The 17739-nt window shown below is 39.1% G+C and overlaps 1 protein-coding gene across 1 annotated transcript in view; it reads right to left on the bottom strand.

Annotated features, from left to right (window-relative positions):
- Positions 1–4592: 4592 nt before the first annotated feature.
- tmtc1 (transmembrane O-mannosyltransferase targeting cadherins 1) overlaps positions 4593–17739 on the bottom strand; it is a 183185-nt gene continuing 170038 nt past the window's right edge. Inside the window, exons 15-19 of the mRNA XM_040144424.1 lie at positions 16825–16969; positions 16428–16565; positions 12388–12510; positions 8301–8378; positions 4593–7020 (exon numbers count right to left, since the gene is read on the bottom strand). Of these exons, the coding sequence (XP_040000358.1) occupies positions 6895–7020; positions 8301–8378; positions 12388–12510; positions 16428–16565; positions 16825–16969 (610 nt within the window). The 3' untranslated portion in view covers positions 4593–6894. The remainder of the gene's footprint in view (positions 7021–8300; positions 8379–12387; positions 12511–16427; positions 16566–16824; positions 16970–17739) is intronic.

The following is a 17739-nucleotide window of genomic DNA, read 5'->3' as shown; positions in this document are numbered from 1 at the left end:
CAGACACTTTAGTAGTTCAACTTTGACCAACTGTATTTATTCAACTATAGTTGTGTTTTCCTGTTCAGTTAGGGATTATTAGTGACATCTCAAATGTACTCACTTTGAAATTTTACCTTCAATTAAAGTGGTTTAGATTATCTTGATAAACTGTTGGTTTGACAGCAATCTGTTTGATCATCTGACTGTTACATTACTTCCCTGTTGAACTTTGCTGTAGTGTCTAGTACCTAGATCTCAGTAATTAACCTTTTGAGTGCAATGTTATCTTATTTGTACAAACTTATGGCAAGTGCAGTCCTTGTCAGTTTTACTACTGAACGTGCAGTATTCTGGTACAGTGTGTAATATTTATGTGCAATATTCTGGTTTTACTGATGTTATATTGGTTATATTTTTATTATTGGTGTATGCTGCTGAATGTATGAACATTGGGATTTTTTTGTCGTGTTTTGTTTTATTTATTTTTTTGTTTTAAGTATTTTAATGTGTAGTGTGAAGTAAGTATGAAACTATGAATGCTCTGATGCAGTGATGCTGAACCCAAGAAAAGTTTCCCTTAGGGGACAATAGATTGTATCTTATCTTATAGACAAAACTATAGAAAGAACCCAAGTCATGATAAACTGGAACTATCCTTTAATCTGAATATAAGCATGTCATATTCAAATACAGTCTCTTATAGTACATTTTAAAGAAGGCTGTCCCTAGTGTGAATCAGACTTCTAACTCAAGGCAGGGTCATTGCTTTCCACTGCACAGATATCGCAACACATAACCTGCCAAAAAAATCATTACAGCCTTTTGTTTGGACCGATGGTGTGGATTCTCATGAGGTCCGCTGGCTGTAATGGACAGCGTTCAAAATAGAAGCCAAAATGAAATCTGTTATCACGTTGGCTCCATAACCATCTCTGTATCATCAGTTCATAGCTCTAAGTCTGGGGTTGTGTTGATCCAATTAAATGTGATTGTTTATGGCTCATCCCTGCAGATAGTTACAATGCAGAAAGTGTATTCAGTTTTATACACTCTGCTTCATAACCTGCTGTCACCTTAGCTTTCTGCAGCCTGGGTCTCTTCATTCCAGTATTTAATCCTGTAGTGGTCTACTGTCAGGTACATGAGTATTTGGATGGTGATTGCCTCTGTACACCACCACACCACCAAGATGTGATTGAAATGTAGACTTCCAGCTTAATTTCAGGGGTTTTAACAAAAATATTGCATTAACAGTTTTTATACATAGTTCCTCATTTTTAAGAGGCTCAAAGGTGATTGGACAATTGATTGACAAGCAGTTCTTGGTCAGGTGTGGCAGGTAAAAGGTCTGGAGTGTGTCCTCCAGACCTTGTGGCATGTGACGTGTGTGTGTGTGTGTGTGTGTGTGTGTGTGTGTGTGTGTGTGTGTGTGTGTGTGTGTGTGTGTGTGTGTGTGTACACCTTGTTTATTAAAGTTGTTGAGGCCCTGTGGAATATTTTGTAGACCTTGCTGTGATTTTTGTCCTAAACCCAATTTAGATTAACAGGTGAAGAACTTGTGTGTGAACTTTCCATAAGTCCAGGTTGTTTTGAGTATTTTGGTTGATGCAGTTGTTTTTTTAAATGTAATATTTGCAAAAGAGCACATTAATCAGTAGGAGTATTCAAGAAAACAACATTTTCACCTGCTTTATTCTTTTACTTCATCACCTGCCGTGAGTTAGCAGGCGCTCGGATGCCTACATCAGCAGCTCAAATTCTGCTGCTTGAGAGAATACACAAACAGAAGTCAGTTCTTGGTTGCGTTGCTGTTAGTGGAAGATTATGAAGATGGCTGTAGTCAGTGGGAAATATTTACTGTCACCATTAAAATTATCTAAAGAGTTGTTTTACCTCAATTAACGCTGATCACAAGAAAGTATTTTCTCTCTTTTCTGCCCCTATTCTGTAATAAATATTGTACATTACCATTCCTTTTACTCATTTTTGAAAAATCACCCTGCCTTTTTAAGAGTCCTTTTTCAAATTGAATTACAGTAGTTGTGATATATTGTAGATTATTTTCTTGTGATATGTTCAGAAATGCCTGTTTTCTAATGCACTATATGGGCAACATATCACAAGTGTATTGTAGCGTAAATTACCTGTGATTCCTAGAAACCTGTGTGTATGTGTGTGTGTGTGTGTGTGTGTCTTTAAAAGTGAAAGCTTTGGCCCAGTGGTGGTTTTAAAGAAATGGTTAAGAGGTCAACAAAACATTAGGTTTTATTTTCTCAGGATGAACAAAGGTAATGAAAAACTGGTTAGTGGTTGCAGACAGTTTCCTGACAGTGCTGCTGGCGATCTGGCAAGTACCATAGTTGTCAAACTATCTTCTTCTTAAAGCCACTACACGCAGGACAAAAACAGTTTTGAAAAAATTAATCGATATTTTTATATAAATATAGGATTAAATGACTATTTATGTATGTACAAAGAACACTAACTTTGGTTCAGTCCCAGCTCTCGTTAACCTGGTTTCCAGCAGCAGGCCGCTGGTTTCAGGGAAAAAAGCTATTGAAGACTACCTGCTCAGCTGCAAACAGCAGACATATATTTTTCTCAGGGATCTGTGAAGACCAAAACAGAGCTAAAAGAGAGGGAATATTGGACTTACATTAGTTTTGGGCCACTAACACAGCCCCACACAAATGCTAACGCTGATCTGTTGGTTGCTTACTTGGGCAACTCTTTGCTAACATACCATCACCATAACAACTTCTTGTGGTGATAGTGAGTCAGTGTTGTGTTTACAGCTTGTTCTGCTGTCACTAAGTGGACAAAGAAAATAAATTAATGCAGCATTAAAAGAACTCCTGACCTTTGAGACAGTCTGGATAGCTGGATTAATATAATAAATAATGCAGAAAACTTTGTTTTAAAACGTCAAAAAATGAATTTCAGAAGCTGAACAGATGCCATTATGGCACCACGTGGCAATTACAGGATTATTTTAAATGGTGAAATTTAGTGTAACACTAGCTAATATTAGCCACCATAACTACTAGATATAACAGACCAAGTTACGCTGCAACTGGACATGTTCCCCTCACGTTTCAAAATCCTACTTTTATCCCCCTTACTTCAGATTTCTGTTTAGTCACTGAAATTTCCATGAACAGAATCTTTGTACTGTCTGGCTGCAAAAATCCAGGGGAGAGAAGAGGGGAGGTCATATTTTCAGCTCTGCCGCTTTCAAGTATTACTGTAGGTTCCCAGCAATTAAGCTTTAAAGCCACAGCAAGTGATTGGCAGGCTTTTTTGCCCCCGGTTATGCCTCTCAGGCTATACAGAGAGTACTGCTCTACACTTGATTGGTGGAGGTTATACCTGCAGCCTGAGAGGCAGACCTGCAGGCATTACTCAGCATTCTAAAAATACTTTAAAATTGTCTGGACTTTATTGTTAAAAATGAATTTATGTTCTTAGTTATAGTTAGTATCCTACTTAAAAAATGACTTCAGCATCAAACATAAGGCATTAAAGGACAGGAGTGCTATGTAGCAAAGAAGCAGGTTCAAAATATCTCTATCAAAAAGTATCAGGTCTCTATTCATGAAATTTTTTAAGTTTTCTTTTTTTCTAGTTCAATTAATTTGGGAAGTCTGATAACCAATTCCATTATGTTATTTGCTGGATTGATATGAATATATTAAAACAAGAAAGTTTAGAAGTTTTTTTTCTTTTTTCTTTAAGGAACCTCTGACTTCAAACCTACACCCTTGCAGTTAATAAATATGAAACCCTTTCAAAATCCAATGGGATACAATTAAATGTTTTGTTGTCAAGCCAAAAACAAGGCTGCTGTAGTTGTAGTTGTAGGTTGCTGAAGTACAGCAGCATCTCATTGCTCCTGTTTGCTTCAAGTTGACTTGGAAGTCGACCTCGCCTGGCTGTGAAGAACAGTTTATTGAGAGGCTTCCTTCTCAGACAAATCTTATTTATGGCATGTTTTCGTGGTGCTGGGTATGTGCCATGGCCTTCCATTGATTTTCTTGTTTGGGTGTATGAAACACTAACCGAAGGCCTGATGGGTGGGACTGTGGAACTGGGGAGCTCCTTCACAACACTGAAACAGATCCAATTTGTGCTTAATTAGGGGTGTAAGGCGGTTGCAAATAAACGCAGCAGGGTAGTCCCAAGCATTCCAAGTTCAAAAGAATTCATATTGCTGGTATTTAACCAACATTGTTTCATTTGTGCCTGAAGCCAGCTGTGCTTAGCATAACAATGACATGCAGAGTAGTAAATCATGATATTAATGCCTGGTTTATGTGAAAATTTATCCAGCCTTTTAAAGATCTTATACAGGATTTGAACATTTTAGACTTTGACTACTCCTAGTGATAGTATCAAAAAAAGACACCGTGGCAGATATGACAGCTCAAGTCCAACCCAAGGATGCTGAGATGAATTTACTTAGACTGCAACTATTATCGCAATGTTGTAGGAAATGCGTCTAGTGTGTCTGGAGTGTTTTTTTTTTTTTTGCATAAATACATAGACATTTGAATAGAGTAACAACTCCAAACACCATTTAATAAAACATATACTTTATTTTTTTGGTGCAAGTCAGTCATTGCACTAGTCACTTCATTTTCATCCCACTGTCATTTCACTTCAAAACTCATTCACAATCAACATCAATGTCAACAAAACCACAACAAGCAACCATATAGCTATTTTCAGAGGTTAAGGTATGCATGAAGCCACAAGTTTCAACTCCTCAGACACACACTAGCTTATTATACTTGCAGAAGGCTTGTGACATCAGGTCGTATGCTGTGTAGCTAGTTCTGGAAATGGAGGTCAGATGCACATGGAATAGTTTATGTCTAAGGAGAAAGCAGTTGTTATGAATAATTTCTAAGAATTCATATAATCCGAGAGCTATACAGATTTAGCCTTTTCTTATAATCACTGATGTACTCCAACAGAGAGTGGCCTCAAAATTAATCTTGTGTCAAGCCATTCCCTTCATGTGTAACACGATCTAATCTCAAAGGTCCACTTACTTGGTTGTCTGAGCTTTCACCTATATCTCACAGTGTTCTTAAGCAAGTGGAGCTGGCTCAGATTTTATGTGGCCTAAGTATGGAACTCTGGTCCTATATAGTGGGAGTCTGTAACCCCTGTCTTGGTTCAAAGATGGTCTTTGGCAGAGGTGTGAGCTTGAATCACATGACTTGGAGTCACGAATCTGATAAATTCTATGATTTTCTCATCATAATTATCCATATTGCAATTTTGCTATGTTGATCTATTCTGTACACATAACACTCCTGTTGCCCTACCTGAGGTTTCTTCCATATTTTTCCCTTCAGTGCTAAGGGTAGTGGGTGTCGTATGCTGTAAAGATTGTGAATTGACTAGGCCTGACAAAATTAGACAAAATTAAAAGACTTGCAACTCAGCTTTGAAATCACCTGGACTTTAGTCTTTTGACTTAGAATGGATGGATATCCTCCCCAAGCCCCAAAGTTAAAAATCAGCTAATATGTCCTACGTTACTTGTCAAAAAGCCAAAAGTCAACTCCTGGCAATTGTTAGGTTAATGTGCCCTTTTTGTCTGTAATCAGCCAAAGATTGTTTGTGAGGTAAAAATGTGACACTCTACAATTGCAAGTGGAAGTGGCAAGTGTTGTACAGTGGAACAAGCTGTGTCACGTCCGTTTACTTGTGATTTGCAAAACAATAGGCCTCGTGTAGGAACACTTTCCTACACTTATTTTAAACCTTTTTTATTTTTTTCTTCATAAATATTTGTACGAGTCTTCCAAGTTTTCCAAGTCAGACCCACCAAAATCCCTTAAGCACAAACTTCTTTTAAATCGCTCATTTTCACTTCATGAATGCCACTGTTCGTGAGGATGTGCATATTTGTGAAATTTGATCATTAGCCTAATCGACATTCCTTAATTGCTACATAACGCTACCTTTTCTGCCCCATTTGTGGGCAAGTTTCATTCACAAAAATGTTACCAAAGAAGAAAAAGAATTTCACACTTCAGAGCATTAAGTCCTGCTTTTAGAAATCAGTAGGCAAAATTAAGACTTTATCCCAGCTCTGGTCTCTGGTGTCAGCTGTGAATATCCTCCTTAGTCTTTCTTCAGCCATCCACTGACTCCTGGTGGATGACTTTGACCCCTTTCCATGTGACGCTGACTGACAACTTGTCAGTGAACATCATGTGACTGATGTTCCCTTCTCAACTCATATGACGATACCTGAGCCAAGTGAGACAGGGCCATTGAAGAAGACCTTGACCTTGTGGCTTAAAGCTCTGAAAAGCCAGTAAGGGTACCTTTGAGCTTAGAATATTTTGTTACACATACTATTCCCAGAGGTGAAGAATGAACTTCAATGCTCATTCCCCTCATGATAAAATTTTGCACACACATTCACAGCACTAATGTAAATACATGAATAATTCTCATAGGCAGAGCAGAGGACTTAATTATAATGTGTGATTAAGTGCCACAAAGGAAATGACTTTCTGTAAACCTAAATAATAAATCAATCAAACACAAATGTCTAAAGCAGATATGTATGTTCAAGTAAAGCTGGTGCAGACAGGGCAATTCATGGAGCTCCCATAGAGGTCTTCAACTAGCCATTCCTTTCTGTTTGCCCTAGAAAAGGCTTCTGGACTGTGGCTCAACCAGTGTCCTTGACTCCAGTACACGGAGCATCCTGCAGTCCTGACAAGTTCACAGTCCTCCTCTACCCGCACACAGGCAGGTTGTCTTCGTAACCAGGTCTGTTTTATCCAGCATCCTGGTGGCTGGTGTTTGGGCTCCAGAGGGCTGGGCAGTGTCCTCCTCCCATGATCCATGCCTAGGATGAGGCAGCATCTGTGGGACCATGGTGGTCTAGGCCCCCCCTGTCAGTCTCCTCTCTAGTCGGTCCAGCTTGGCCAGGTTTTCCTTCAGAAGTTTGGAACCAGGGCTCAGAAGCAGGGCTCTCTGGTAGTACATCCTGGCTGCTGCATAGTCTCCCTGCACAAACACACACACAATACACACATTACAATCAATTATGTGTTCAATCCAGAACTACCTATGGCTGTTGCTCTGTCAATAGCTAAACTACAGTTTACGGTTTAAGTTGGGTTTAAACTGCACCTGTGGTTTAGTCTAAACCCAGCTGATGTAGAAATAACTATAATAGCACTAGAGGCCATTGTATTTACTATTTCTATCCAATTAGGGCTTTTTGGTGACTCTTTTTATAGCCATTTCCTGTTTTCACATCTAACCAGTAAGAAGAAATGTTAGACCATTCCCAAAACATATGAAAATGACCAGCAGACATATTATCACACATTCTCCTATACTGACCATGATCAGGTTTGTTACTTTGTATCTTTTTTATTTTCGGAGTTTTGAAAAACTGTTTTTTTGAAAAAAAGTGTTTTTCCAGGAGAATTTCCTCCACAGACCTGAGCTTGAGGTGGTGATTTATGACTGACCAGTGATCTCCCCTTTGACTTAACATACACTGTGGAAAGATCCTTGTTCGATTGTAAAGTTGAGTGGATCCTGGATATCAGTTTTAATATAAAATAAAATTAATATTAATATATAATATTACCCATATATGCATCAATGAATACATTAATCAGACTCAATCCTTTCTCTCCTGCAGTTACGTTATTTTGTCAAAACAATCTCTTAATTGACAATATTTGATGCGATCTTGTCTCTCTAAATGATAAGATTCTGCGGGTTGTTGAAAGGTATCTCCACATTTTTTGGCAGATATGACACTGTATAAAGGGGTGCCCTGTCTCCTTCAGCCTCCTTGGGAATTCCATTGATGCATATATTATTCCTGCGTGAACACGCCTTGATCTCGGCAATGATGCTTGCTTGAAAAGCCTCCATTAGCATACATAGCCTCAAGGTAGCGCAGTCACCAGTGTCCTCAGAGTCAGTCGGTGGTTTATCGTTTATCCTCAGGTATTGTTACGGTTTTCCTCTTGTGCTTCTTTTGTTTCCCTCTTTCATGATACAAAAACCTACTTTTCTATTAGTGCAACCAGTTCTTACTTAGGGGGTAGTAGGACGGCCTGGGAGCCCATAACTTATGCTGCTGCTTGCCACCGCGCCATGCCGGAAGTCCAGCCAAAATATTATTTATGTGTTTATGTTTTATGTTCTTGCATGTTTGTCAGCTGTAATGTTTGTCAGGAGTTTAATGTGCAAAAAGTTCATTGACACCTTTTCCCCTTTGGCATTTTTAGCAAAAGGCTTGGTGAGCTAAGCACATTCGCTACCTTAATGTGTTGAATCCCTCCCATGTTCATCCAGGCCTGGGACTGGTCAGGCTTGAGTTCAACAGCCAGCTTGTAGCTCTAGTGGTACAGAAAGAAAGACTGTGAATAGAAGTGGTCACTGCAGTTAGATCTGAAGGCAGACACTGATACCATGTGTGATTACAATCAGTCTTACAGAAACTCTGCTTATAATGTAAATGGATTCCGCTACAGCTAAAGCCGGCCCAGACAGCAAATAAAATAATCATGGGTTAATCTGATTTTGATAAATTAATCAAAGCAATGATTAAGTAATATATTATTCATTCATTATGTACTTATTTAATTATTCGTGTTATCAGCTGCTGCTGGGTTTACACTGGTGTAACACTGTGAAAAGGTACCCTTATATATATGTTCACTCCTTTTTACGCTACATTCTGGGAGCTGAACCACTAGTGTAATGGAAGGATAGCAGACAATTTGACATGTTGTAGCAGAAGCACAGGTGTAATTGAAGATTATTATAGATCTATACTTTTCAGGTTGCCAAGGTCAAGGTCACTAGTGCTGTTTCATGATGGCTCACTCACAGCTCACTGATACAGTAAATGACATAGGGTCCTCATTAATGGTACTAGTTCCGTCTGTTTCTTGCAATGACAAGTCTAAATGTCTGTGGGGAAAATCGTCTACTGAGGCATTAGAAAATCGACTCCTTGGGCAGCCCACTACCTATTAAACTAAGAAGATATATCCTTTGTTTCCTCCTTGCGGTTTAAGATATTTTGCAGCATTCTTTGAGATGTTTTTTTTTTATTTCGTTGGTCACTAAGTCAAAGTGAATTCCAGTACATCCATGGTAAAAATCCAGCAGAGTAGTGACGTACAGCAACACTGCAGTGCAAAAAGAGCACACACCAAGGAGTCCACTGTGCATCGTTAAACTTTATGTTCAGCCTTTGTTTGCAATGTTCTCTGACACACACCACTGAATTTATTCACTGATAGTAGCAGCCAGTACTACTTGTATCTCATGCAAAAAATATATTTAAGTGGCCGAATGTGACCCCCCGCAAAATACTGTATATTCCTCATTTAAGGTTAGAGGGTCGAGAGGAAAGGGTTAGGGTTAGGGGTTTCAACTACAAGTGTATCTTGGTTCTACCGTTTTGCATCCCTAATATTCAAGGAAAGGGGGATAAGTATCCTCCTTCTACATACTGGACCATGAGGGTTAACTGATCACTTCTTATAAAGTTCTAACAAACATTCCCATTAAACTTACAGATAAACTGGTTATTTATTGATTATTTTAGGTGGGGTTAATTGCTTTTGCTGCTGTATAAGTCTCCAAAGCCCTGCAGTATTCTGGGACTGGAAATCCTTTACCCTCAGGTTTTGAACATAGAAGGTAAGCTTGGCTGTTACGAATTAAATTGACTTTAAAAAAATACAATTGAACCAAACAGTTCACTTTCTGACCCACAGGTCACTTTCTCGGATTTCGCTTTGCTATGGATTTTTGGTTTCTTCGTCACACTTTTTTAAATCAATCCTGACTACTGAAAATAAATTTTCAAGGCCAAATATCATAAATAAACAGAAATAAAATAGTTTGCAACCTCAACATTTTGGTGTTCATTTATTTATGTTTCTTATCCAGCAGGGATTAGGGCAGGGCCGTGGATGTTGGAATTAGCAGCCAGACTTTCTGCTCTGACACACTTGAGACAAAAAACAGACAGAGACATCCTAAAATAAAACCCTTTAAAACTGCACTTCAAACAGTTTGTCAGGCTGCATGCCTTTGTGTTTGTTTTCCTCCTTCAGACGGTGAAAATGCCAGAGAAATTAAACATCACACCATTATCTGTATCACAGACACTACTCTCTTTAAAGCTGCAGTGACCTGAGATGGCCTCAACGGCTCTTCCTGTCTTGTTTCCACTCCATCAGTGTTTCCCACAAAGTGTTCAGCATTGTTTCTCTTTGGTTTGTTTACTTTCTCTTCTCTCCAGTCTTTTTCTCAGCAAGTCAATCAAAGCTTCCGTTGCAAGAAAAGTGCCTTCCAGAAACTTCCTTCACAGATTAAATCTGAGCCATGGGTCCTCACACACGTTATTTGAGAGCGTGCCAGCAGATCTGTTTGAATGGTAACTCTCAGAGTGAAAGTGAAGGGGGGCAGGTGAAGGCTGTTTTGCCTGACAGTAATCACAGTAATGAGCTGGATCTGTTGTATTGTTCTTATGAGGTTAGACCAGCCCAAGCACGTTTTTTTATCTTTTCAGTCAATCTGTACTTTCCATTGCATATACAAACAGTGTTTTGGAACTCTGAACCCAATCCTGAAAAAACCTGGTCCCCTAACACCAAGGAGGAAAATAATTAGGGGCTATGATTTAGAGGCCAGCAACTTGACCCGGGTTTGAGCCGTTTTGTGTGTAAATCTTTTGAGTTGGGGTTGAATTAATTTCACCTCACTGGCTACATACAGTGTAGAGATTTGCTAGCTGAATGACGTGTATTCACCACCTTGTGAGCAGCAGCAGCTGTGAGAGGAAGTTCAGTGTAGCGGGACTTACAGTTCACCAGGCGAGGATTGTGCTAAAACCATTTGCAGTGGATGCAATTCTCTTCCTCAACAATTCCTCCTCTTAAAGAGAATGGTGTTGGTGCCTGCACAAAGTACTCTTCTGGATTCTAACTGTATGGACTGATGTCAAGTTTGGCTGGAAAAGATGTTTTGAATTTACCAGTCTTATGGATGAAACTGGGAAATGATATAGTTGCTCTTGTAACCGGTAAAGCAGATAATGTATTATTTTGAGATGCTGTAGTGTTACATACTGGCAGTTGCCAGCAAAACCTATGGCTTATTGATTTAGTTATTTAGTATGTAGATGGGTTACTTTTTATGTATTAGAAAGCCTTGCCCAAGCAAAGCATATAACTTTGATTTCAAGAAGAAATAACAAAAATATAGCCTCAGATCTAGGGTTGGGTCTCAAATTCAGAGTTCTAGCATACCTAATGAGAAACATACTGAGCTAATGTAATGCTAACACGCTAAAGGGGTTGTTGTCTTAATAAGCCAACATGCAGAGACATTAAAGGGCTATAGTTTACATTTTATTTTCTCTTGTTCTATTATAAGTGACAGTACTGCAGTAATAAGTGAACTTGTGAGCGCTGAGTTGTTGAAGAAAAGTTGTAATAGATGTTAAAGAGGGATAACTTACTTACGGTAAGTTTTTAAGTTACGTTTTTATAAATAAAATGACACGACATTCAAGTACAAACAGAAATAAGGACATTTATAGAAATTAATATAGTTTATTCCATTGTGATCTAACTGTTCATATGTTCCCTCATACCATGGTTACATATGTATTTTCTGAAGATACTTTAATATCTGTAATACCTAAAGATACTGGAACTACAGTATTGATTCAAGTTTTGAATCTGATGAGTTGTTCTGGTTAGTGACTCTTACTTGGGACTACAGTGAGCAAACTGTCAATAAATACCTATGAAGTCATGAGCTATTTTACATGTTTCCTTATGGAAATTGAAATGGAGAGCAAATGCTGCAGTCCATCTGAACACAAGCTAAAGTTGTCTGCCTTTTGGTTTTTAACTACGGCTGAAGGGTTTATGAACACACTAAGCAAGAGTTAAACATAAAGTTTGTTGATACACACTGTGCTCCTTGGTGTGTTAAACGCTGTTTGGAACAACGTAGTGTTTTTATACATCACTGCTTTGCCGGGTATTCACTCCGGATATACCGGATTTCACGGAAATGTAAACAACCGAACAGGGGCCAATGCATCTCAAAGGATTGCCTGCGAAATGTCATAGAGTCACAGTGGCTCTGTTGTTTTGGGAGTTTTTATGCGCTCTCTGCTAATAGATATTAAGGAGGGAGCAATAATTTTTGTCAGAGCGTGTAATTTGCGAAAGGCCATGTTTGCAAACATTGCTGTTTTAACTGTTGCAGAAGACATCAACCAGGTAGCTAGAGTGCTGATCAGCGGCCACAGACTATAGGAAAAACTCAGTTAGTAAGAGAAGAAAAGTCAGAGAGAGGAAGAGAGAGCAGTACCTCAAAGGCTCGGTCCAGCTGGTTCATCTCTCTGAGCTGGTTGCCTTTGGAGAAATAAAGCTCTGCTCTCACTGTTATATCACTGGGATTCTGCTGCAGGGCTCTGTCCAGAGCATCCAGGGCCTGGCACAGACACACATAGTCAATACACACACAAATAAACAGTGTCAGCACACACTAAAACGCACATAGATGAACATACATGCACAAAAATCCCCTTTCTCTCAGAGTTGGGCGCCCTGCTGTTTGAGTGTACTTCCTGGCCTGACTATCGAGAGTCACTGCTGGTTTACAGAAGATATCATAGAAGGTTTCCACAAAAAGCCCCTTTCACCATCTGCTATTTTGAACCATGAAGGAGAGAAGGATGGAGAGAGGACAAGAAGAAGACAACGATGCAGAGGAGAGGACGTCTAAACTGTTTTAGAACAGAGCTAGTCAGACATAACGTGCAGGACGGAGGACAGAGATGCATCATTCATTCCTGTCTAATAAACAGCAGTGTCAGCTTTATCACAAGAGTTAAAAGGTCATTTGTGAAGGTGTGTGTGAATTTAGACTCATGGGATCTGAAGAGGCAAAAGCACTGGATCCCTGTTTCATCTCCAAGGCACCCCGAGCGCGACCCCCCCCCCCTCCCGAAATAAGGGACAGGCTGACTGACCAAATACTAATGCTTAATAGTTGCTCTTGGAATAAAGGCCAGAGGCTGTATATACCCTCCACAAAGAATAATGAATATTCTGGAGGTCAAATTTTAAAACAAGAAAAAAAAGGTACACAGAAATTCAAACATGACAAATTTTGTATGATGAATGTACAACTTATTAGAGTTTGTGAACCCAGGGAATGGTTTCAAATTTAGGTGAATTGTGCTCATGATGCCTTCTTTCTAAAATGAGTTTATAAGTATTATGTACAGAGATGGAGTCATCATATGGTTAACTTAGCTTAGCAAAAACACTGGAAGCAGGGGGAAAAAACTAGCCTGGCTCTGTCAAAAGTTCCAAAATACACCTACCAACACCTCTGAAGCTCACCAACACGTTGTATCTTGTGTGTTTAATCCGTACAGAAGCAGAAATGTACAAATGAAAATTTGTGGTTTTAGAGAGTTATGAGCTAGAACAATTTCTATATACCAGTGTTAATTGTAGCACCCGATTTTGATTTACAGTGGTTTTAGTCTTAGTCTTTGATGAATAGTAGATTAGTTTTAGTCAAATTTTAGCTGTTTTATTTTTGTTAGTTGTAGTCAATAACAACTAAAGACAACAAGTTTTCATCAGTGACATTTTAGTCTCGTGTTTGTCAATCATTTTTAAATTGTATGTTTTCTAAATATTGTGTTATGTACAATTACCAGGGTTACACACACACACACACACACACACACACACACACACACACACACACACACACACACACACACACACACACACACACACACACACACACACACACACACACACAGTGCCACTATCACTCTGCTCTGCAGTAAATCCAGTCATTTTCAAAACTCTGTTTGAGCAGAACCGCTCTCTCTGTCATTTCTGCTCATCCAAGATTACCAAAGCTACGTGATCTCCTTACTGCAAAGCACTCACTTTTCACTAAAATACTGTCCACTGGCCGGGTTTAGCTTGAGAGGCTAAAATGTAAGATAACATAGTGTTATTTCTTTAGAGAACATCTAAAGGAAGATTTAGATAGTTGACTGCTGACATTAATCCAGGAATTGACTCATTCCTTCCTATAGCAAAACGTGAGATAGCTGAGTGAAAGTAATGTTAACATTACATCTACATCCACAACACTTGATAATGTTACATTTCCTTTTTATTTTTTTTTTTCCTTTTATTAAATGTCAGCCTGCTGCCTGTTTTGTCAACGGCCGTTTTGTTGCTACTTATCGTCTAATTCACAGTGGACTGTAGATGAATTTAGTCCATAAATCAGTTTCTTCCAAGAACTGGTCACATCAGATAACATTAATGTTACTGAATGCAAGGGGCTTCTTCATTTGTCCATTTGATCATCTTACACATCAAGTAGTTTATATTTGTTGATGAAAAATGTAATATATTCCCTCATAGTTCTCGTTTTCAAAGGCTATTAATTAATTATTAATTAATTATTTTAAAATCCGTTTTTTTTTCATGTTGACAAAATTAACACTAGTGTATCCAACCACCCAGCACTTCTGTGCAGCACCTCCTGCAAATACGGTTGATGAGCAGAGAACACGGTTTTGGTATGTGAACAGGCATAACTGTGCCAATGGATGTCTGTTCTTTTTAAACCATAAAACTATTGTGCTGTCAAATTTAATGTATGTACTTTATTATGGAGATATTCTGTACTGTCACACTGCCCATTACTTCAGCAGCTAAACTCTATTTATCATAGTGCCTTACACATTATTAATAATGACAAATTTTGTACTTACTATTATTCTCTGTACTACAAGGTTGGATTGACTTCCCTCTAGACAAGAAGAAATAATAATATCATGATATTTATCTATGAAGCTGTACTATTAAAAACCTCTAATCTCTTCTCACTTTTAAATCTATTTCTGTTTGCTGATTGTGTGTGTTCTTCTTCTCAGGTCTCTCTTGAAAAACACATCTCAATCACAATGAGACTACCTGGTTAAATAAAGATAATATCAAACAAACAAACAAACAAACAAACAAACAAACAAGAAAACAAAATGAAAAATTGGCAGCTACACACAGTCAATGTACCAGGCTTGCTTTATGTAACTCCTTCTGAAGCTGCAAATTGTCATTTTCACGTTTTTGTTTGTGTACAAAATAAACAAACAAGATACAATGGGTTTTATCAGTGAGCTGCAATTTGGAAGAAGTCCTCCAGTTATGGTAATTGGTCATGCAGCTGTATTATGAGCACTTAGGTTCAGTGCTGGACTGCAGGAGAATGAATGCATATCCCTCTCACTTCCTCCCTGATTTCTCTGTTATCTTGGTAAACTTTAGATTTCTTTGTCTTTGCAAACTTTGTGGACAACTTCTTGCTACTGACGTTAGCAATAATGTTCGAATGTGACTGAGAAACAGTGGAACTCATTGCCATGGTCAGTAGTTGGAAGTAACAAAAAGTACTTTACTTGAGTATTTCTATTTTATGCCTCTTTATTCTTCTACTCCGCTAGAGTTCAGAGGGCAATAAAGCACTTTTTACTCCACTGCTTTCAGTAGATAGCTATAATCAGTACTTTGAAGATAAAGTCATACTATCAGTCAGATAGTCAGATAATACTTCTGTACTTTTCCCTCTGTAGAATTTTGAATGCAGCACTTTTACTTGTAACACAGTAGTTTTAAATTATGGCGTTTATACATTTACTTAAGTAATGGACCTAAATACTTCCTCCACTATTGGGCATGATAATGATATTACCGAGGAAGGGTGTGGCTCTGTGTAGCATCGCTGTCTTCAATTTGTGTCAGATACTGTATGTGTGCGTGTACTAATAACTATATTGGCACATTCAGTCACAAGAGTGTATATCCTCACTTAAGTTTATTGACACATGGTGCAGTCTGGCTTGATCTGCAGTTAGGTTATTGTGTGAGACACTTGAAACCAAAGGTGTTTTTTTATTTTTATTTTTTGGACTCACATTTTTACGGGCAATTCAAACTAAACTGTTGTATTTTTCCACCTGCAAGTTGCTCCTCCTTTTCTACTGTGAAAGCCGAGACAATAGTGACTATGACATCCATCAACACCACACTCCAGTCGATGTGATTTTAGTGTGCACGTTGAAAGAAAGAAAAGACAGACAAGCACAAGCGTTGATGGTTGTGATAGAACAGAGTGGGAGGATGAGTGGCAGCTGCTTGTAAGCAAATGGCCTCTGGTCTGATGTGAAACAGAGGTGATTAGTTTCCATAGTAACTGTCTCCTGCTAAGAGTTTATCATTCCTGACTGTAAGTTCGTTATTTTACCACCGAGCAACAGACACCAAGGACATGATACAGTCACACACCTGCCACACACACAAACACACCTCTGTAAAGTTGCCACGCTTGCTGTAGATGGCAGACAGGAGGCGGTAACATTCAATACAGCTGCCTTCTCTGGATATGATGTCCAAGGTCATCTTCTCTGCCTCTTTGGTACGACCGGCCATGGCTAAAACCTGAGCCTGGGAAAGAAATACAGTGTGTGTGAGTGAGTGTGTGTGTGTGTTTGTGTGTGTGTGTGTGTGTGTGTGTGTGCGTGCGTGTGTGTGTGTGTGCGTGTTTATTAAGGGTTTAGCAAAATGTTCGAGGCCACACAGATGTTGTTTTGGTGAATATCTAAGATGTGGCAGCTTTTGCCACCCAAACACATACCCAGACACCCTGGCATTCCATGATTCAGTGAGTATGGGAGCGTGTTTTTGCGTGTGCACTTGTGCTCACCAGAGCCAGCCAGATGTCGGTGCTGTCTGGCTGCAGGGCGGCGGCCTCTCTGTACACCTGCAGGGCCTCCTCGTAGCGGCCTGTGTTGTAGTACAATGCTCCAAGCGGTGTCAGGATGTCCACCTTCCTCGTCACCTGCAGCGCCCTGCAGGCAATGGTCAAAAGTCATGAGGATAGCTTTCCATGGAGGTGGTTTATATCCATTTGCAGGTTCAATACATAACAACTCACCCTTTGTCACTCTGTCTGCATACAAACTGTCATCTACAGTATATGACAAAATTGCTGTGATAAAACGTCAAAATTGGCCAGTAAAATTAATATTCATAAGAGAATAGCATTAATGTAAACAAATGAGACCAAGGTCAACACATACTGCATTTCCCATAAAGCCGGCTGCTTTCTGTCACAGGAAACGATTTTGAGACTTTCTCTGTTGACTGAAGAGAAGAGTCCCCTCTTCCTGTTGCAATTTGTTCTGTAGAAATCCAGTGGACCTCTTGACCTCTGACCTATCTGACCTATTGGCTCACAAAAAATGTAAACAATGCAAAAATGTAGCACTGAAGGCCCTTCTCATTCCAGAGAACGCCAAGTTGGAACTTGAGTCCTTGGGAGTTCAAACTGGACAAGTGACTTCAGGAGTCCTAACACAGATCAACAGGAGGAGACAGTATGCTGAATTTGCAACTGGTACAACGGTATTCTTGCTGACATCAGCAGCTCAGCTGGGTTGAAATGGTTGAAACACACCTTTGCATACATATAATTATATATATATAATATTATCATACAGTTTAACATCACACACTACACTACTATTTTATTTTCCCCATATATGTTTCCTTTTGGGTCTATTTTCAGAGACTATAATATCTCCTACTATTGTTATGCCGACGACACCCAGCTGTACCT

This window comes from Xiphias gladius, chromosome 2 (genome assembly GCF_016859285.1).
Source record: "Xiphias gladius isolate SHS-SW01 ecotype Sanya breed wild chromosome 2, ASM1685928v1, whole genome shotgun sequence".
Classification (NCBI taxonomy): domain Eukaryota; kingdom Metazoa; phylum Chordata; class Actinopteri; order Istiophoriformes; family Xiphiidae; genus Xiphias; species Xiphias gladius.
This window is presented reverse-complemented; position numbering and strand designations above follow the sequence as displayed.